General features: G+C 42.5%; 1 protein-coding gene across 1 annotated transcript; it reads left to right on the forward strand.

The window, feature by feature from the left end:
* On the forward strand, window positions 1,245-20,617 carry ZBTB43 (zinc finger and BTB domain containing 43). The gene is made up of 2 exons (XM_021068980.1): window positions 1,245-1,389; window positions 17,889-20,617. The coding sequence occupies exon 2, from the start codon at window positions 17,912-17,914 to the stop codon at window positions 19,313-19,315; it is 1,404 nt and encodes a 467-aa protein (XP_020924639.1). The 5' UTR covers window positions 1,245-1,389; window positions 17,889-17,911; the 3' UTR covers window positions 19,316-20,617.

Consider the following 22,864-nt stretch of genomic DNA (forward strand, 5'->3'; position numbering starts at 1 on the left):
ACAGAACGTCTGGTAGAATCAATTTTCTTTGCTGCCTACCTAGGCAGGGCAGATTTTTTTTTTTTCCTCTAGCTTATCCTTCGCTTGAAGATAATGCCTTCTTTGGTCCCAACCTGACCCAAGAAAGGTCCCAATTTGGCTCTTGTTCTGCCTGGACCCAGGTAGATGCCCCCATAGTTGTAGCACCATTATTGTTTACGTACCTCCAGAGATGATTTTCAAAATATTTGTCAGTGGTGACAGACAGTACCTGTGCATTAATTCTAACTTCCTAGGCTTGTGTTTCTGCTTCCTTTCTGCCCTCAGATGGTTCTCCTGACTTTCTCACAAGCTTATCCATATATTTCAAAGGATATTTTCAGTATTTCTCCTAGCAATTTTATATATTTTGTTGCTGTTATATTTGGAGATATGTAGTTGATAATATTACTAGAAACAAAGCCCAAGTAAGAAGTTTATTAGGCTCATGCCAAAAACATTCAGGGGGAAGCAGTCTAAAGCTGAGACTATAGCTTAACGTCGTATGAGACACAGGCGCTCTCAATCTTTCTGCTTTGCTAGCCTTAGAATTGCTTGTATATCACAGGCATATGATAGCGACTGAACTTCCAAACTTTATGTCTGCTTAGAGACCAGAAGAAAATAAAAGTGGCAAAGCACTTAAGGAGCACACTCAACTAGAAGTCCTACTGGACTTTGTAAAAACAAAAACAAAATAAACAAAAAATTTTCCAGAAGCCCCACTCCATGACTTCTATAATAAATATTATGGGCCAGATATTGGCCATATGCCTATGCCTAGTCCAACTACTGGCTAATGAAAATGAGTTTACCACGAATAGTCTGGATTAATTATGAGCCATCCCCTCCAATTGGGAGGAAGGTCTACTTCCCCTAGGATCGAAAGATCTCCTCAGGTATCTGAACAAAATGAAGCTTTTCCTAGGGGTGCCTGGCACAACATTTGCCACACAGAGGGTACTTGGTCCTTTCACTGAACATTTACTGAGCATCCACCACGAGATAAAGGCTCTGTGGAGGGACGAAAAGATTTGACACAGTCCCTCCCACACAAGCTGATAGGTCGAAGTGTTCAGGACTCCGAACATTCCGCAGTTGTCCCAGAAACTCTCCTGCGGATCGACCTGTCCAGGCTCTACTGCGCAGGCGCTAGCTCTCTCGGGGCAAGCTCCATACGCCCCGCCCCGAACGCGAGTCCCGCATGCGCCTCCGGAAGCACTGGCAGTTTCGGGGGCGGGACCGACAAGCGTTTCCGGGGGCGGGAGGTGCAGACTGGGGCGGTCGCGGCTGCGACGGCTTGAACGGGCCTGGCGCCGGCGGCGGAAAGTATCCTACTTGCAGGCTATGTGAGCGCCAAGTCCTTGGCAGGTATGTCAGAGTCGGGACAACGAGTAGCATGAGGGCAGGAAAGGAAACCGGAGAGGTTTGAGGGCTTCTCTGCAGTTCCCGGCGCGCGCACCGCTGGCACCGCCAGGCCCATTACACCCACCGGGATGTTTAAGCCGCGCGCGGGCCGTTGGAGTCCCGGCGACCTGGGTCCGACTCCTGCTGTATCCGGCCAGCCTACTTCGTGTACAGCGACACCAGGGCCCCCGAGGCAGCGTCTTGCCCAAGGTCACCCCGCGGCAGCGGACTTCGGCGGACCAGGGCGCTTAGAGATCCTGCCCCCCGTCTGTCTGCCAGCCTTTTGGGGGCGCGGGGTGGGCGAGGCTTGGCGGCTTCGGGTTCGAATCAAGGCAGGGAGAAAGGCTACGTCCAGACCGCGCTGTAATCGGTCTCTGTTTACGTCTGTTTCACCGCTCTTGCTGTCTGTGTCACCTGTTGTCACCTGCCCTTTTTGCCTTTCAACTTTGTGGCATTGTCAAGTTTGTATTTTTCCCCACTTTGTTTCTCTGGAACTCATCTCTGAGTATATGGGTCCTGTCGTTATTTCTGCTTACACTTTGCTTCTGTAACTTTTGATCCTGTGTTTCCCTTTTAGTCCTTATTCTCTTTTATTCATGGCCTGTCAGTACAGCTCTTTGGCTGTATGTTTCTCTCTCTCTGCCAGTGGTGTGTTTCTCTGTTTCTGCCTCTCCTAACTGGGTTTCTCTGGGCGGGGCAGGCCTGCCCGGACCTCTGAGCCATGGAAGGTGACTCATGACCCTGTGAAGCTTCCTGCACTTGGTGACATTCTTAGCGACTAGACTGCGGTCTGGCCTCAGTTCTGACAGGTGTCACCCAACCTAAGTGTCAGGGTGCAGGAGTTCCTGGAGAACAGAGAGAAGTCCATCTCAGGGCCATAGTAGCTTGATGAATCCTTACCTTTTCTTTCCCATGGTTTTTCAGGCCTGCACAGCTCCCTACTTCCCTTTTCTCCATCCACATGGCCTCCAGGGTTCTAAGGAGCCTGCTCTTGGATTTACAGCTGCTTAACCATACCTGTCTACAGGCAAAGGAAAGGTCTATCTGAGATCCTCTGCCCCTTAGAAGGATTCGTGGAACAGTAGCCGGATTTCTGGGAGAGCATACATGCTTAGTTCAGAGATTGTGCCACTGTGTACAGTTAAATTATGAGAAACCTCATAATTTGGGGATCAGTCTTTGCTTTACAAAAGTATTCACTGGAGAGGTAAGCCAGACACAAGAGAACAAATATTATATGAGGCACACTTACGTAAGGTATCTAACAGGCAAATTCAGAGACGGAAAATAGAATATAGTTTACCAGGGGCTGGCGGGGAGAAGGAATGGAAGAATTATTGTCTAATGGATACAGAGTTTTAGTTTGGGATGATGACAGAGTTCCGGAATAGGTAATAATGATGGTTGCACAACAACACGAATGTACTTAATGCCACCAATTTTATGTTAAGTATATTTTACCACAATAACAAAAGAAAATTGCTAAATGTGGATTCCTGGAACTGACAAGCTCTTTGAAAATGTGATTTTAAAAATTCGTTCTGGGAGTTCCAGTTGTGGCTTAGCAGGTTAAGAACCTGACTAGTATCCATGAGGATGCCGGTTGGATCCCCGGCCTTGCTCAGTGGGTTAAGGATCCGGTGTTACCCCAGGCTGCCACTGCAGGTCTGATTCCACCTCTAGCCTGGGAACCTCCATATGCCTCAGATGTGGCCCTGAAAAAGAAGAAAAAAATCATTCTGTAGCTTTTAGGAACAGTTAGTTGAACCTTTAGTTTCTTGATGTCCTCTTTCCACAACCAAGATCCTTAGAAAAGGAGTTTTGTTAAAAGAATTCAGTGAAAATTTCTACTTGTAGCAAGTTTCCACTCTCACTCTCCTTCCGTAGTCATTGTACTCAGTGCAGAAATTGGCTGCATCTATAGGAAATTTGAGAAAGATTTTATTTTTCACAAGAAGAAAACTTAGATTTGGGAAAATAGCCCTTTTATCACAATAATGACAAATTATGTTGGTTTGTGTTTCCTGATGGAGGAGGCCTTTGTTTTATGTTCTCTTACCTAAGCTATCAGTTTGCCTGTAAGGCAGTTAATTGCGCTTTCTTATATGAGGTAGCAGCTGATTCACCTGTGTGAATCCTGGATACCATGATTATGTCACCAAAGGAAGAGGACACTTCCAGTTAAGCTACTACATGTGCTTTTTTACATTTTCAGACTTATTTAGGCATTTAAAAATGATACTCTAGTGCATATGTATAAAGAAGAAAAGTGAAATGAATTGGTTCAAATGTTCGTTAACTTTCTTAACATTTCCACTCTATTGAATACCTTTCAATTCAGAGTTGATCCGCACTTTTCCACAGCGTTGTCCTTCTTCCCATCAGAAACATTGATGAGGCTCTCAGGAACGCACTATCATCGTCTTAGAGACGGCTATCATACCTTCCACCTGGCCGTCACATCCTGATTTCGGAAATTTTAAAACGTGAAAGAAATGTGCCTCTTATAATCGGTTGAATATGCTTTATGTCATTTTCATGAACTTTCCCCCTTTTCACTTTATTTACGTTTGCAATTAGAATAGAAAGATTTTTTTTTGTCTCTTTGTAACACATTGAAGGAAAAAACTTTTATTTTGTTGGCATATGAAGTAATTTTCATGAAACAAGTGCTGGTTCTTCCTTCTGCTTTCTTGACTGAGCTGCTTTTCCTGAATTCTAATGAATATGAGGGTGCAGTTAAAGACATTTCCTTGGCTTTATTGTAACGTAATGGCAGGATGACTGATAAGGGGGGAGTTAGTGATTAGAACAATTCCTTCTCTTTTGAATCTCAAAGAGTGTACTGCAAGGGACTTTTTGCCCTGAAGTTTTAAGTAAAAGATTCAGCTGTGACATGAAGCAAACTTCATAAAGTAGGTAGGGGTTTTTTTTTTTTTTTAATCCTAAAATTTTACTAAGTTCTTGGCTAAAGTGTTCCAGTTAGAAAACATAGGGATATTATTGATTGATAATCATCTGGCAATGGAAAACACTTTTCCAGAGGATATTTTTAATTCTGCAAAGTTACATAGGTATTGACCAGTGTTGACTTCCTATTTTTGACAAAGGTACCGTGGTAATGTAAAATGTTAACATGCAAAGAAATCTGGGTGGAATCCCCACTGTGGCCCAGTGGGTTAGGAATTCGACCTCGAAGGTTTGACCTCTGGCCTGTCACAGTGGGATAAAGGATCCGGCGTTGCCACAGCTGTGGCTTGGATTCAGTCCCTGGCTGGGGAACTTCCATATGACATGTGCAGTCATTTTAAAAAAAGAAAGAAAGAAAACTGGGTGACAGGCATGCAGGAACGTGACATTTTTTTTGCAACTTTTCTGTAAATCTTCAATTATGCCAAAGTTAAAAGTTTGTTGGAAAAATATGAAGGCATGGAGTTGCTGTCGTGGCGCAGTGGTTAATGAATCCGACTAGGAACCATGAGGTTGTGGGTTTGATCCCTGGCCTTGCTCAGTGGGTTAAGGATCCGGCATGTGAGCTGTGGTGTAGGTTGCAGACACGGTTTGGATCCTGCATTGCTGTGGCTCTGGCATAGGCTGGCAGCTGGGTTTTTTTGTGAGTGTGTGTGTTTTTTTTTTTTTCCCGGTAAAAATAATAATGTAGTTGTATTTAATTGTCCTAGACCAGAAGTTTCTTTTACTTCTCTTCTGAGGGGTAGATGTAATTGGTGCTTAAACAGTGTATATGGGGAGTTCCCTTCTTGGTGTAGTGAAAATGTATCTGACTAGGATCCTTGAGGATGCGGGCTCAATCCCTGGCCTTGCTCGGTGGGTTAAGAATCCGGTGTTGTTGCCATGAGCTGTGGTGTAGATCACAGATGCGGCTCAGATCCTGCATTGCTGTGGCTGTGGTGTAGTTTGGCAGCCACAGCTCCATTTCGACCCTAGTGTGGGAACCTCCACATGCTGCAGGTCTTTTATGTCTAACTTCTTTCGCCTGGCATAATGTTTCGGGATTCAGCCATGTTGTCATATCTGTCAATACTTCATTCTTTTTTATTCCCGGAGGAATGGCATAACACATGTAGCACATAATAAAATGGAATAATATTCCATGGTATAGATAAAACACATCCTATATATCCAGTCATCAGTTGAGAATATTTGGGTTGGTTCCACTTTGGGGCCATCATGAATAATGCTGTTATAAACATTTATGTTTAAGCTTTCTGTGGGTGTCATATGTTTTCATTTCTCTTAGATGTATACCTAAGAGTAGAATAGTTGAGTTACATGATAACTGCTACTTTTTGAGGAGCAGCCGAACTGTTTTCCAAATGTAAAATGGCTGCACCATTTTACATTCCCACCAACAATGCATAAGGGTTCTAATCCTTCCGTATCAAACTTACAATACTCTCAACCAACAAGAGGTTACAATAAACCCATGTTATGTGGTTAATAATTTTTCTTTCTGAGTTACTGAGATAGGCTTATAGTTTTTTCTTTGTTCCGTATCCTCTTCAGCATTTAGTAGTGTCTGTCTTACTTATCTTAGCCATCCGAGTGGGTGAGAAGTGATACCTTATTGTAGTTTTGATTTGCATTTCCCTAATGAGTAGTGATATTGAACGTCTTTTGTGTGTTCTTCTGAATGTCCTCTTTGGAGAAATATCTGTTCAAGTCCTTTGCTTATTTTTCAGTTGGATAGTAGTATTTTTTCTGGCTGCCCTGCGGCATATGGAGTCCCCCAGCCAGAGATCAGATCCAAGCCACAGTTGTGACCTAAGCCACAGCTGTGGCAACACTGGATCCTTTAACCCACTCTGCTGGGCTGGGAATTGAACCTTTGTCCTGGCTCTGCAGAGACACCGCCAGTCCCATTGTGCCACAGCAGGAACTCCTGGGTAGTCTTTTTATTACTGAATTTTAAGAGTTTTTTATGTATTCTGGATACAAGTCACTTATCACTTATGTGACCACCTCTGTGTTGCAGGTTATTTCCTCACTTTCTTGATAGTATTATTTGTACCCTGAGCTACTCTTGCATCTTTCCGCCTGATTCAGTCAGTCCCATTGGGTTTCTTTCTGTTTTCCATACTCACTGTTACTTTCATTGCCTCAAGCCTAGACCATATTTACTGAAATCTTAGAATTAGCCTTTACTTCCGACTTGCTCCTGCTTTAAGTCCATCAATAGATTATGCTTTCTGAACATAGTTCATTGCGTGTCACTCAGAAGTTTTCGTTACTGCTCCCAGTACCCACATTTCAAGTTCAAGCTCAGCCTTCAGCAAGGGAGTACCAATCATTCTTTCCAGACTTGCCTCCCACCACTCTCTGTCCCTTGTAGAAGGAAGCATAGTTAACCATGTACATGCCACCACCAGTGGCCTTGAATGAAAACGAGCTTTTGAGAGGGCTTCTGGTGGTCATAGAATAGGATCTTACCCCTCAGTGCAATGGTACCAATAACTCAGTTTCTTCAATGTATCACACTTGCAATACTCTCAACCAACAAGAGGTTACAATAAACCCATGTTATGTGGTTAATAATTTTTCTTTCTGAGTTACTGAGATAGGCTTATAGTTTTTTCTTTGTTGTTCAGTTTTTATTTGGTTTTTATTTTTGTTTGAACTCGCCTGTGGTATGCAGAAGTTCTTGGGCCAGGGATCAAACCCATGCCACAGCAGTAACAACACCAGATCCTTAACTGCTAGGTCACCGGGGAAACGCTTTTTTGTTTGTGTGTTTGCTTGTTTTTGTCTTTTTTTTTTTTCCTTAGGACCACACCCGCAGCATATGAAAATTCCCAGGCTAGGGATCAATTCATAGCTGTAGCCGCCAGCCTATGCCATAGCCACAGCAGCTTGGGATCCAAGCCTCATCTTTGACCTACACCACAGCTCACAGCAACGCCGGATCCTTAACCCACTGAGTGAGGTCAGGGATTGAACCCACAACCTCATGGTTCCTAGTCAGATTTAGAACTCCCTTTCAGCACTTTAAAGATATCTTTTGGAGTTCCCCTTGCGGCTCAAGCAGTAACAAACCTGACTAGTATCCATAAGGACACAGGTTCCATCCCTGGCCTTGCTCAGTGGGTTAGGGACCCAGCATTGTCGTGAGCTGTGGTGTAGGTTGCAGACTTGGCTTGGATTTGGCATAGCTGTGGCATAGGCCAGAAGACCCTAGCCTGGGAACGTCCATATGCTGAGGGTGTGGCCCTAAAAAGACCAAAAAAAAAAAAAAAAAAGATGTCTTTTGTCTCACATTGTCTCCTGTCGCCTGGCTGGTATTATTTCTGACAAGAGGTTTGCAGCCTTTTTTTGTTGTTTTTTGTTTGTTTGTTTTGGTCCTCTGTACACAGAGGGTCTCCCTCTGGCTGCTTTTAAGATTTCCCCTCATCACTGTTTTCATGATTTGATTATGATATGCCTCATAGTTTTCTTCATACTTCTTGTGCTTGGGGTTTGTTGAGCTTCTTGGAGCTGTGGCTTTGTAGTTTTTGTCAAATTTGGAAGAAACTGTCCCACAGCTCACTGATGCTCTTTCCCCCCCCTTTTTTTTTTCTTTACTCTCTATCTTAGGTTGTTTTGCTTTGTTTCAAGTTTACTAATCTTTTCTTCTAGAATGTTAAATTTGTTATTCCCATCCAGTGTTTGTCTTTTAATCTATAGAAGTTCAATTTGTTGGAGTTCCCATCGTGGCATAGTGGTTAACGAATCTGACTAGGAACCATGAGGTTGCAGGTTTGATCCCTGGCCTTGCTCAGTGGGTTAAGGATCCAGCGTTGCCGTGAGCTGTGGTGTAGGTTGCAGGCACGGCTCAGATCCCGCATTGCTGTGGCTCTGACTTAGGCCAGCGGCTACAGCTCCAATTGGACCCCTAGCCTGGGAACCTCCATATACTGCGGGAGCAGCCCTAGAAAAGGCAAAAAGACCAAGAAAAAAAAAAAAAAGTTCAATTTGGTTTTGTTTGTTAGCTTTCCTGTCTACCTACTATGTGTAATTTTCCTCAGCTTGCTTTCTTTGTTCTTTTTAGGGCTTCACCAGTGGCATATGGAGGTTTCCAGGCTAGAGGTTGAATTGGAGCTGCAGCTGCCGGCTTATGCTACAGCCACAGGAGCACGGGATCTGATCCTCATGGATATAGTCAGGTTCTGCACCTGCTGAGCCACAATAGGAATTCCTCCTCCATTTTCTTGAACATGAAGAATGTAGAATTTTCTACCATTTGTATAAATCTGTCATTTCTGGGTCTGTTTCTATTCATTATTTTTTTTCTCCCTATTATAGGCTATATTTTCCTGCTTCTTTGCATACCAGGTGATTTTTTTTTTTTAATTGGATGGTAGATATAAATTTTACCTTATCGGGTTCTGGATTTTTTGGTCTTATGTAAATCTCCTTAAGATTTGTTCTGGAACATAACTATTTGGAAATAGTTTGATCCTTTTGAGGCTTGTTTTTAAGCTTTCTGGGTCTAATTTGTCCCCACTACTGAGATATGACTCTTCTAAATACTCAGGATTTTACCCTCAGGGAAATTTTCTTCTATTAAATTTTATTTGAATATCCTTTCTACTCCATTTGTTTTGTTCTTTCAAGGATGCTAATAGCCACTCATTGGATCTCTATTCTGTGTTCTGTTCTATTATCTTCTCTCTTGCTGGTTTTTTTTTTTTTTTTTTTTTTTTCCCTTTTGAGGTTGTACCTGTGGAATACGGAAGTTCCCAGGCTAGGGGGCGAATTGGAGCCGCAGCTGCTGCCCTACACCAAAACCACAGCCACACCAGGTTTCTTGGCTTGGGACGTGGTAGATAGGTGGAATTGTATGCTGCCCTCAAGACTTCCTCTTACCCTGGTGGTGCCAAAATTTGTATTGACAGGGTAGATATATAACTGTAGAGTACACTAGGTGCCTTCCTCTGAAACGGCAGCTGTACTGTTAGTATAGGTAGGTCACCACTGCCTGTGAGTTTGTAAATATTGCTTATATAGCAGGAAAACCTGCCGGAGAGGTTTAGGCTTTGTATGTTACAAGGGAATATGTGCAAATGCCACACTCTAATTTAAGGGTGGAGGTCAGATACTTACTAAATTACAAAGGCTATTACTACCTTGACACAGTTAAAAATAGTCACCTGACTTTTTTCAAGATTTTTTTTAAATGTATGGTAAAATATATATCAATTTGCCACCATTTTCAAGTGTACAATTTAGTAGCATTAATTATACCCCATTGTTGTTTCTACAACACTTTCTAGTTTCAAAATCTTTTCATTATACCCCGAAGAAACTCCAATTAGACAATAACTCCCAATTTCTCACTCACCCAAGCCCCCTAGGAACCTCTAATCTGCTTTCTCTGAATTTGCCTGTTCTAGATGTTTCACATAAGTAGAATTACGTGACATTTGTCCTTTGTATCTGGCTTACATTAACGTTTAGTGTGATGTTTTAGAGTAATGTTTTCAGTGTTCATCCATGTTGCTGCATATATCAAAACCTCATTCCTTTGTGTTCTTTATGTGTCTTTTCAGTATAATCGATTTGTAATATTGTTAAAAGTTCTCTATTTCCTTATAGATCTTCTGTCCTGGTTTTCTTTTTAAGGGCATGGGGACGTACCTGCAGCACATGGAAGTTCCCAGGCTAGGGGTCAAATCAGAGCTACAGCTGCTGGCCTATGCCACAGCTGCTGTTGGCCTATGCTTGTGGGATCCAAGCCCTGTCTGTGACCTGCACCACAGCTCAAGGCAATGCCAGGTCTTTAACCCACTGAGTGGGGGCCAGGGATCAAACCCACATCCTCATGGCTACTAGTCAGGTTCATTTCTGCTGAGCCACAGCAGGAACTCTGTCCTGTTTTTCTATCCATTATTCATAGCGAGGTATGAAGTCTCCACCTGTTGTTGTAATCTGTTTCTCTCTTCAGTTCTATCCATTTTTGCGTCCCATATATATATATATATCTCTTATTACATCCATTTTTTGTTATATATTCTTGATAGAGTGAACCTTTTATCAATGTATAATGTCCATCTTTGTTCTTGTAATCTTTCTGACTTCAAATCTATTTTGTCTGTTAATAATCCAGTCACCCTGCTCTCTTCTGGTTTCTCTTTGCATGAAATATCTTTCTCCGTTATTTTACTTTCAACTTCTTTGTGCCTTTGTATCTAAAGTGAGTCTCTCTTTTTTTTTTTTTTTTTTTTTTTGGTCTTTTTGTCTTTTCTAGGGCTGCACCCGCACCCACGGCATATGGAGGTTCCCAGGTTAGGGGTCTAATCAGAGCTATAGCTATGCCGGCCTACGCCAGAGCCACAGCAACGTGGGATCCGAGCCGCGTCTGACCTACACCACAGCTCACCGCAATGCCAGGTCCTTAACCCACTGTGCGAGACCGGGGATCAAACCCGAAACCTCATGGTTCCTAGTTGGATTCGTTAACCACTGAGCCACGACGGGAACTCCTAAAGTGAGTCTCTTTTTTTTTAGTCTTTTTAGGGTGGCACCTGCAGCATATGGAGGTTCCCAGGCTAGGGGTCAAATAGGGGCTGTAGTTGCTGGCCTACACCACAGCCACAGCTACACAGGATCCAAGCCATGTCTTTGACCTACACCACAGCTCACGGCAATGCCAGATCCTTTACCCACTGAGCAAGGCCAGGGACTGAACCTGCGTCTTCGTGGATGCTAGTCGGATTTGTTTCTTCTGAGCCACAGTGGGAACTTATAAAATTCATTCTGCTAGTCTTTTGCCTTTTAATTGGAGAACTTAATGGATTTATGTTTAAAATAATTACCAGTAAAAAAAAGACTTCTACCTTTTAGCTATTTTTTTTCTGTGTATCTTGTATGTTTTTATTCCTCAGTTCCTCCCTTACTGCCTTTTAAAAATATTTAATTGAGGTTTTTGTATACTATTTTAATTTCCTTTTTTTTAAATGTATTTTTTATTTTCCTAATAGTTACCTTGAGGCTTATAATTAGTGTATTAAATTTATAACAAGCTGATTTCAATAGTAAATGATCACTCTGTTCCTATACATCTCCATCCCTCCTTCCTCATTATTAGTGTCACTGATTACATCTTGATACATTGTGTGCCTAGTAACAGTTTTATAATTATTGTTTTATTTGCCTTTTAAATCATTCAAGAAAAGAGAGGGGCTGTAAATCAAAAGTATAATATCAGCTCTTTTTTTTTTTTTGCCTTTAATTTTTTAAAAAAAACTTTTTTTTTTTTTTTTGTCTTTTGTTGTTGTTGTTGTTGTTGCTATTTCTTGGGCCGCTCCCGCGGCATATGGAGGTTAGGCTAGGGGCTAGGGGTCGAATCTGAGCTGTAGCCGCGGGCCTACGCCAGAGCCACAGCAACGCGGGATCTGAGCCGCGTCTGCAACCTACACCACAGCTCACGGCAATGCCGGATCGTTAACCCACTGAGCAAGGGCAGGGACCGAACCCACAACCTCATGGTTCCTAGTCGAATTCGTTAACCACTGTGCCACGACGGGAACTCCTAAAAAAACTTTTTATTGTAGTTAACTTTAATATCAGCTCTTTTATTTATCTATGCTATTGCCTTTACTGGTAGTCTTGATTCCTTTATATAGCTTTGAATTACTGGCTAGTGTTCTTTTGTCTGGTGTGAAGGATAGCTTTATCATATCTTATTAGAGGAGACTTACTAGTAACAAATACCCTTAGCTTTTGTTTATCTTGGAATGTATTAATTTCACCTCCATTCTTTTGTTTTGTGTGTTTTTATGGCCCCACCCATGGGATATGGAAGTTCCCAGGCCAGGGACTGAATCCAGGCTGTAGCCAGGCAATGCCAGATCCTTTAACCCAGTGAACTGGCTGGGGAGCAAACCTTCTGCAGTGACCTGAGCCACTGCATTTGGATTCTTAATCCATTGCACCACATCACGAGCTGCTTCCCTTCATCCTTGAAAGGATAGTTTTGCTAGGTATAGAATTCTTGGTTGACAGATCTTTCTTTAGCACTTTAAAGTCATGCATTGTCTTGAGTGCCATGATTTCTGATGAGAAACTAGCTGTTAGTCTTACTGAGGACCCCTTTTATGTGATGAATGGCTTCTTTCTTGCTGTCAGTATTCTCTGTTGTCTTTGGCTTTCTATTATTTGACTTACAGTGTATCTCATATGGATTAACTTTATCTGCTTGGAGTTTAAGCTTCTTGGATGTGTAGGGTTTGTGTCTTTTATCAAATTCAGAAAGTTTTCAACTGTTATATTTAATGTCTTTCCTACCCTTTTGTGTCTTCTGAAACATTTATTTGCATGTTGATATAGTTAGTAGTTTTCCACAGGTACCTCAGATTGTGTTTATTTTTCTTCATTCTTCTTAATACTCCTCAGACTAGATATTTCAATTGCTTTACCTTTTGATCCTGATTTTTTTTTTTTTTCCCCTTCTGCCTGATTAAATCTGCCATTGGACTTCTCAGAAACTTTTTATTTCAACTTGCATTTGTTTCCTTGCCCACAGGGTAGGTGGCTTAGCAACAAGGGTTTTTTTTTTTTTTTTTTTCCACAATTTTTTTTTTTTTTTTTTGACTGCCCCAAGGCCTATGGAGTTCCCAGGCCAAGGATCAGATCCAAGCTGTAGTTGTGACCTAAGCCATAGCTCTGGCAATGCCAGATCCTTAACCCACTGTGCTGGGCTGGGGATCAAACCTGCGTCCCAGTGCTTCCAGGACACCGCTGATCCTGTTGCACCACAATGGGAACTCCTTTTTTCACAATTTTAGAGGCTAGAAGTCTGAGATAAAAGTGTCGGCAGATTTGGTTTCTCCTAAGACCTTTCTCTTTGACTTGCAGGTGCCACCTTTTCACGGTGTCTTCACATTGCACAAGTGCCTCATGTCTCTGGGTCCAAATTTCATATCATATAAGAACACTATCAGCTTGGATTAGGGCCCACCCTACCAACCTTGCTGTAACTTAATTACTTTTTAAAAGCCCTATGTCCAAATATAGTCACATTCTGACATATTGGGGATTCAGGCTTTAACACAGGAGTTTTGAATGATGCAATTCAGCGGTAATGGAGCTATTAGACTTTTCAGCTCCAGAGTTTCTATTTGGATACTTTTTATAGTTTTTCTTTATTGACATTGTTCTGGTTTCCTTTAGTTCTTTGTCCATAGTTTTCTTTAATAATTTGACAGCTTTAACTAGTACTTAACAATGTCTGGAATTCCTCAAGGATAGTTTCTAATTCTTTTTTTTCCTGTGAATGTACCTTATTTTCCTTTTTGTTTGTTCATTTTGTAATTTTTGGTTGAGAACTGGATATTTTGAATATTCTAATGTGGTAGCTCTTGAAGTCAGGTTCTTCCTCACTTTGGGGATTTTTTTGTTGTTGCTGTTTCTTGTTCAGGGCTACAGTTGTCTGCATGGTGATTTTTCCAAACTGTTTTGCAAAATCTGTATCCCTTATTGCATGTAGTCACTGGAGTTTCTGTTGCTTTATCTATGTGGTAGGCTATGTCCTGACAGATTTCCTTAAATGTTTCGGCCTAGGGAATAGAGGAGAAAAGTCTTCTATTTTAAAAGCTTGTGATAGATGCTACCATGGAAGCCACTGCAGCCTGTGGGCATCAGGACAAAGCTGCATGGGTCAGCCAGACTGGCCAAAATGCAAAAAAAAACAAAAAACAAAAAACCCAATTTTTGGAGAAATGGCTTTTGCTGTCCACCTTGGCATAAGCCAGGCCCTCTAGAAAATTGGGCCACTGTCCCATAGACTGTGGCGTGGCTGAGGGCTGGGGATTATTGCTGATCTGCAGCACTTTGCTCTCAGTGTCTGATCAGATTCCGGAAATCTGAAATGGTTGATTCTGACCATTTTAACAGTTTACTGATTGTTTTGGTGGAGGGACTGACCCCTCTGGAGCTTCCTACTCCACCGTTTTCTCTAACATCATTTATGGCGTTTATTTTTGTAGAACGGTTTGTTTGTTTGTTTGTTTTGCTTTTTAGGGCCGAACCTGGGGCATATGGAAGTTCCTAGGCCAGGGATCAAATCCGAGCTACAGCTGCTGGCATACACACAGCCACAGCAACACTGGCTCCATCTTTAACCCTCTGAGCGAGGCCAGGGATTGAATCCACATCCTCATGGATATTAGTTATTTCTTAACCTGCTGAGCCACAGCAGGAACTCCAGAACTGCTTTTAAAAGTCTCCTCTCAGGAATTTCTGTTGTGGCTCAGCAGAAACAAATTCAATAGGAACCATGAGGTTGCCTGTTCGATCCCTGGCCTCACTCAGTGGGTTAAGGATCCGGCGTTGCCATGAGCTGTGGTATAGGTCACAGATTCGGCTGGGATCTGGCTTTGATGTGGCTCTAGCGTAGGCCAGCAGCTACAGCTCCGAATGGACCCCCAGCCTGGAAACCTCCATATGCTGTGGGTGCAGCCCTAAAAAGTGAGGAAAAGGGGGGGAAGAAAAAAAAGGCTTAGTCATATAAAATTGTAAAACCATACTTGAAATACTGAGGAAACATTGAGATAGTTTTTCAATAAATAGTGTAGGAAAAATAGGTTCACCATTTTGGAGGAGAAAGAAAAAATTAGATCCCAACCTTCTCCTTATGCCAAAATAAACTTTGTGTATTAAGATTTAAATGCCTTTTTTAAAAATGGTGCCAGAAGGAGTTCCCTGGTGGCCTAGTAGTTAAAGGATCTCATATTGTCATTGCTGTGGCATGGTTTCGATCCCTGACCCAGGAACTTCCTCATGTTGTGAGTGTGGTTAAAAAAAAAACCATGCCAGAAATAAAACCTAAATATTTCTTTTTACTTTTTAAAAATAATCTTGGAGTCAGGAATGCCTTTGTGTATCTAACACAAAACCCTGGTGCCATAAAAGGAAAAATTGGACAATTTACATAAATTTTGAAGTTAACCTCCTGAATTTACAAAAATCAATAAGATGAATTGGTCAGTTTATTTGAGCAAAGGGTATGATTCATATATATAGGAAAAACAAATGACCAGTAAACATGAGTGAAATACCACTCTCATTCATAACTAGAGAAATGTTGATCAAAACAATGAATCATGGGTTATTCCCTTAGGAGATTTGCACACTTTTTTTCTTGTTTGATAAAATCCAGCATTGGTAAGGGTGCAGGGAAATAGACACTGTCATTTAGTGGGGCAGGAGTGTAACTAGAAGCAACCTTTCTGGAAACTGGCTTTATTCAGTTTATATATATTGAGATTATATATTACATATCTTAAGCACATAATACTTTGACCTAGCAATTCCAGTGGTAGACATTGCTCTCTAGATATTTCCAGAGATATGCCAAGATAGTTATGCACAGATGTCCGATGTGGTGTTGCTCATAATTTCAAAGACCCAGACAATTGAAATTCTGTATTTTTTGTTTGTTTGTTTGTTTGTTTGTTTTTGTCTTTTGAGGGCCACTCTTGTGACATATGGAGGTTCCCAGGCTAGGGGTCAAATTGGAGCTGTAGCTGCTGGCTTACACCACAGGCACAGCGACTTGAGATCCGAGCCATGTCTGTGACCTACACCACAGCTCACGGCAACACTGGATCCTTAACCCACTGAGTGAGACCAGCAGTCAAACCCAAGGATCCTAGTCAGGTTTGTTAACTGCTGAGCCACAACAGGAACTCCCAAAGGGACAAGGGATTTCTGTGTTGTCTCTTTCCTTTATAAGGTCACTAATGCCATTCAAGTGGGCTCTGCCCTCATTGTCTAATCGTCCCCCAAAGCAAATACCCACCACATTGAGGTAGAGTTTCAACATGTGAATTTAAGGACACAGTCAAATCAGTCTATAGCATGTCGGATGATCTGCAAGACAAATTGAATGACAGAAGCTAAGTGTAGAATAGAATGTAGGTGATGAGCTAATTTGCATAGGAATTTTTATTTCTTTATATCTTTGGGGGACCGCACCTGCAGTATAGGGAAATTTGCCGGGCCAGAGATTGAACCTGAGTTGCAGTTGTGGGTAGAAATTTTTAAAGGATGTATATTATTTATTCTGATAATGCATACAGAAGTTTCTAGAAATATACACAGGAGTTTGTTAATGGTGATTTCTTCTGGGGGAAGAAACTGGGGCTAAATGGAGAGGTTTTTCTAACAACTTTTTGTAAATTTTTTATGTGTATCATCCCTTCCCACCCCCCACCCCCCTGTTTTTCAGATAGCTACAAACAAAATTCTTCAGTGACCAGAGCAGAGACTCCAGATGTAGCTCTCAAAATTTACATAACCTCTAGGCTATACATTTATATAGTTAAATTTTCCTTTGAAAATACAGACACCTAAGTAGTTTATTTCCTGGCTTGTTTTTAAATTTTTTCTTTAAAATTATTAAATTTGGGAGTTCCCATTGGGGCTCCATGGTTAACGAACCCAACTAGTTTCCAGGAGGACATGGATTCGATTCCTGGCCTTACTCAGTGGGTTAGGGATTCGGCATTGCTGTGAGTTGCAGAGTAGGTTGCAGACGTGGCTCAGATTTCTCATTGCTGTGGCTGTGGCGTAGGTTGGCAGCTACAGCTCCAACTCGACCCCTAGCCTGGGAATCTCCGAATGCTGCAGATGCAGCCCGAAAAAAAAAAGACAAAAATATTATTAAATTGGTATTATTATTATTTTTTTTTTTTTCTTTGCTGACCACCCCATGGCATATGGAGTTCCCAGGCCAGGGATCAGATCTGAACTACACTTGTGACCTATGCCACAGCTGTGGCAACACTGGATCCTTAACCCACTGTGCCAGGCAAGGGTTCAGCCTGCGTCCCAGGGCTCCAGAGATGCTGCAATCCCATTGTGACACAGTTCACAAGGATCTCCTATGAAATGTTTTAAGAGCTATAAACCATAAATTAATACTTCATTCTAAAAACACTCTCTTGGAGTTCCCATCATGGCTCAGTGGTTAACAAACCCAGCTAGTATCCATGCGTACTCAGGTTCGATCCCTGGCCTTGCTCAGTGGATCAGGATCCAGCATTGCTGTGAGCTGTGGTGTAGGCTGGCAGCTACAGCTCTGATTTGACCCCTAACCTGGGAACCTTCATATGCCATGGGTGCGACAACCCTAAAAAGACTAAGCTAAAATAAAATAAATAAAAATGTTGTCTTCTTAAAATTATTTTGTTTTACTTGGGATTTATATAGCTTCAAATATTTCTGGATTCCATTTTCCCACTCAGACACAGGCAAAATCAAGAATTAATACCATAAAGAATGGTGGGTGGTGCTTGCTTTTGGCACCGTTACACCTGCAAGCCTTGCTCTGGAGGATGACAGCTCCACCCACATTGCCCACAAGTAGGGGGAACTTTGTGGAACTGTGGACCTTGTCTTAATTTTCTTAGTGATCAGTACGTTTCTCTAGGGGCTAGAATTAGTACTGATTTTTCTCTTTCTTGTAGCACCGAACGAGATTTGTGATGAAATGGAGCCTGGAACAAACTCTTTTCGAGTAGAATTTCCTGATTTTTCCAGCACCATTCTGCAGAAACTAAACCAGCAGCGCCAGCAGGGACAATTATGTGATGTCTCCATTGTTGTCCAAGGCCACATTTTCCGGGCACACAAAGCTGTTCTTGCTGCCAGTTCACCCTACTTCTGTGACCAGGTACTCCTGAAAAACAGCAGGAGGATTGTTTTGCCTGATGTGATGAACCCCAGAGTGTTTGAGAACATTCTCCTATCAAGTTACACGGGACGTCTAGTAATGCCTGCTCCAGAAATTGTCAGTTACTTAACAGCAGCAAGCTTCCTCCAGATGTGGCATGTGGTAGACAAATGCACTGAGGTTTTAGAGGGAAACCCCACAGTCCTTTGTCAGAAGCTAAATCATGGCAGTGACCACCAGTCTCCAAGCAGCAGTAGTTATAATGGCCTGGTAGAGAGCTTTGAGCTGGGCTCTGGGGGCCACACCGATTTCCCCAAAGCCCAGGAACTGAGGGATGGAGAGAATGAAGAGGAGAGCACCAAAGATGAGCTGTCATCTCAGCTCACCGAGCATGAATACCTTCCTAGCAACTCGTCCACAGAGCACGACCGGCTGAGCACTGAAATGGCGAGCCAGGATGGGGAGGAGGGGGCCAGCGACAGCGCCGAGTTCCACTACACCCGGCCCATGTACAGCAAGCCCAGCATCATGGCTCACAAACGCTGGATCCATGTGAAGCCCGAGCGCTTCGAACAAGCGTGCGAGGGCATGGATGTGCACGCGCCCTACGATGAGCACCAGGTCACAGAGTCCATCAACACCATGCAGACAGAGCACTCCGTCCAGCCCTCGGGAGTAGAGGAGGACTTCCACATCGGGGAGAAAAAGGTGGAAGCGGAGTTTGATGAACAGGCTGATGAAAGCAATTATGACGAGCAGGTGGACTTCTATGGCTCTTCCATGGAAGAGTTCTCCGGAGAGAGGTCAGATGGGAATCTGATTGGGCACAGACAGGAGGCTGCCCTGGCATCGGGTTACACTGAGAATATTGAAATGGTCACAGGAATTAAAGAAGAAGCTTCCCACCTGGGATTCTCAGCCAGCGACAAGCTGTATCCATGTCAGTGTGGGAAAAGTTTCACGCACAAGAGTCAGAGAGATCGACACATGAGCATGCACCTTGGCCTTCGGCCTTATGGCTGTGGTGTCTGTGGTAAGAAATTCAAAATGAAGCATCATCTCGTGGGCCACATGAAAATTCACACAGGCATCAAGCCATATGAGTGTAATATCTGTGCAAAGAGATTTATGTGGAGGGACAGTTTCCACAGGCATGTGACTTCTTGTACCAAGTCCTACGAAGCTGCAAAGGCTGAGCAGAATACGACTGAGGCTAACTAAAAATAGGATCTGGTCCTTGAGTGGCAGGCACAAAAATAAACTATGGTAATTATGCAAATCTGGGCACAGATGATGCGTGCTACTTGCTATTATGAGAGAAGCTTAAAAAAAAAAGAAAGATATTTCTGAGAGACCAGCTCTAAGTAGGCCAATTAAAAAATCTAATTCTTGAAATTTGTATGTTCCAGGCCTGGAGTGGGTAATGGGGATACATTAGCCCCCTCCCCACTTGGCAAGGTAAACCCTCAGGCCTGTTGTGATCGAGACAGGTGGACTTGGGGATAAAGACACCTGCACGTGGAACTGGACTCCAACCCACCAGTTCCATTTCAAGTGGCAGCAATTTTTGATCACTCATTATTACAAGGTCATGTTGGAATTTTATTTTGCTCTTACTATAGATACTTAGGTAATGTTGGTTTGTTTTGGTAGCTGCTTCACTGAATGAAATGCTACTTATGTAATAGCTACAAATAATGTGATTCCTAGGATACGAAGTTGATTAACAGAGCTCTCTTAGTTGGTTTTATTCTTCTAAAGGGTATTTTAACTACAACTATGGAGATACTAAGAGGGTGACATTCTAAGTATGAAACAAATAACTTATGGTACAAGCCTCAGTTTCTCTAAGATGCCACTGTCACAATGTGTTTCAGACTCTTGACAAGTCAATTTTATATTTTAGTACTAACATTTAGTTTAAACAATTGTATCTAATTGTAATTCTCTAGGGTGCCAGAGATAGGTGTTCCTAATAGGTTCTCTGTCCCAAATCCTGTTTGTTTAACTGTAGCATCTACACGGCGGGATCTGCTCTGTGGCTAGTAGACATCTAGCCTGCTTCAACTCTGCCACGGTACCATTAGCTGCTCCAGCTGATTTACTCTGTCTTAGGTTATGGAGCTTCCTGAAGAGATCAGTGAGTGACCACAGTTATTGGGGAGGAGCCAGAAGTCACGGCTGAGAACTTCAGGAGCTAATAGAGTGCTACGGTGACACTCCAACTTAGAATGAGAGTTGCAGAATTTGGAGTATCGGGTTATACTTGATGGGGGGGGGGGACTGCCCAAGAAAAGAGGAGTCTTGAAAATACACTGGCAGGGGAGATACTCATAAAGGGGGTACACTGAGCTAATAATTCCAGCTCTTGATGAGTGCTGGAATGTGTTTTAAAGGGGAAAAGAAAGAGTCCTAATTTTAGAAAGTAGTCCACAGATTCACGCTCCCATATTATAAAGCTGCATAAATTTACAAGTCATAGCTATACCTACCAAAAAAAAAAAAAAAAAAAAAAAAAAAAAACCAAGAAAAGCAGCTATTCTGAGACCTTTTCTGAGGATCAGTCAGAGGTTTTAGGTTAAAAAGGAAGCATATATTCAGGATGTTTTAAGCTGTGTAATATACCTGAAGTCACCAGGGTAGGACAGGGTGCTACTGTTAACTTTACCGTAAACTTACTGGTTTATTATTTCTTAGTGGAAACTTTTTTTCCTTAAAATAAAAATAACTTTTCCTGGATTCGGGGTGAAATTTTGTTTTAAAAGTTTGGCTTTGCTCTAATATGATGGACATTGCTGGCAATGGCCTCTGATCCTCAAGCTCCTACCATCAAGGCATTTAGTTGTTAAACGTTATTTGAAAGGGGGAAGAAAGACTTATTTACCAGTTAACTCTTGTAATCGAGGTTACAGACCAGGGATCTCCTCATTAACACTGTATCATTCTCGATATATAAAAGCACTTTGTATTTAAAACTTTATTATAAATATATATATTATATTGATTTTTTTTAACCTAGAAACTAGATATTACCTCTTGGTTGTTTGCCACATTAATATCCTCTTCTCTTTAAGTGTTGAAGCTTCACCAATTAACAGTCTTTTCTCTGTGTACCTGGCGGAGTATATAGAGGTGACTGTACAGTTGAGCTCTTTTGCTCCTTCTCTTTTTCTTTCATTAGAAAACAGTGGGTTTTAGGTATGATCCTAGCCATTATGTGTGAGAAGAAATTGTTTGATTTCTCCTGCTTATTTCAGTACTGAGGCAATGAAGCTATTTTGTTTTGCCAAAGCTGATCACCCTCTCCCGTGGTATCAGCAAACCATTTTCTGCCTGTTTGGAAGGTTCGATGCGCTGGTTTCTATTAAAAGTTATAGTCAAGTGAGTATCGCGACACTTGGGAAGAAGCGTCTGAGAGGTAAAAATAAAACGTTCTGGAGAAGTCATGCTCCTTCAGTTACGTTGAGACCAGCACAGTACCCCGTCGTGAGCAGTGGTGGCGAAGCACTCTCGTTCAGCCAGGGCGGGTGGGCAGCTCTTGGGGGGTCGATGGGGAGCAGTCCCTTGCGCTGGGACTTATTTACTGTGTGGTGAAGAGGAGGCCTTTTACTGAAATCCTTCTATGTACATCAGCTGCTAAGTGTGGTGTTTAAAATACAAGTTCCTCACGTCTGCTGTTGGAAGCTGTTGATGGTAGTGGGGTTTTCATCAAAATTAGCCTTGCTAATCAGGTCAGCCAGACCCTGTGAGGTGGCTGGGCATCTGAAATGCCGGCTGGCCGTGTTCTGAGAGGGGACGGAAGGGTATTGTCTTAGTGTGGCTGTTAAAAGCGACTCTGTAATCTTTGCTTTTAGGATGAGGGGGCCAGGCTATATTACCACCTTTTTTTCCTACCCATCCTGGCTTGGATAGCCTCTGTCCTTACCCTCGGGACTTTAGAAAATCTTTATCCTTCCCATTGAGTTTGGACAGTAGTGGGTAACATTTCCAAACAGTCTTTCAGGGATCGTGTCAGTGGCCTACATACAACCAAGGTATTTGTCTCCTGCTTTGAGTCTTAACTGTGATTTTTTTCCAGTTCCAGTGTTGAAAGGTCTTCAAGGCACCACCAGTGGTATTTAATATTAGTATTTATGCCATACGTTTAATTTCAGATCCACCCATTGCAATATCCACTTGGGAAAGTAGGCGTCTAACTGGAGAAGGACTGCAGTAGCCTCTCCTCAGCTGTCGAGGGTTACCCTCTGACACGCTTAGGCCCCAGCCTGTTGATTTGATTTCTCCATCTCCTTTTCTTCCAGTCTCTTCTTTTGGCCACTGCTTTCAAAGAGTCTGCCCGGAAGTGTTCCCTCCATTCTGTTGGGCATTTGCTGAACTAAACTGACCATGTGCTAACTTCTAGCTATTTGGGAAAGCTGCCTGGTCTCAGTGCTGGCTTCCCCCTCCCCACGCTGCTGCGGAAGTGAAGTTGGGGCGGAGCAGCAGCAGCAACGCTGCGCTTTCCCGGGGAAGGGTGTCAAGGACGCCCTCACACCAAATCCAGGTGTTTGCTTTTGTGAGGTCTCTGATAACTTAGGAATGCTGAAAACCAAGCGACATGTATCCCGACTCCCCCCTTGCCCCTCTGTGCCACACTAATTTTGTGATTTAGGTTGCTTTCATGGGTAACTAACTTTGTTCAGTGAAACCAGGGTACGTGTTTGGGTTTTTTCTTTGCTACTTATATGTTTAAAGGTACATGTTTCTTATTTCAGACCTCTACTGATAGTG

This window comes from Sus scrofa, chromosome 1, assembly GCF_000003025.6.
Source record: "Sus scrofa isolate TJ Tabasco breed Duroc chromosome 1, Sscrofa11.1, whole genome shotgun sequence".
NCBI classification, from domain to species: domain Eukaryota; kingdom Metazoa; phylum Chordata; class Mammalia; order Artiodactyla; family Suidae; genus Sus; species Sus scrofa.

Coding starts and splice junctions, on each gene's coding strand:
- ZBTB43 (XM_021068980.1), top strand. CDS start 17,912: ATGGAGCCTGGAACAAACTCTTTTCGAGTAGAATTTCCTGATTTTTCC.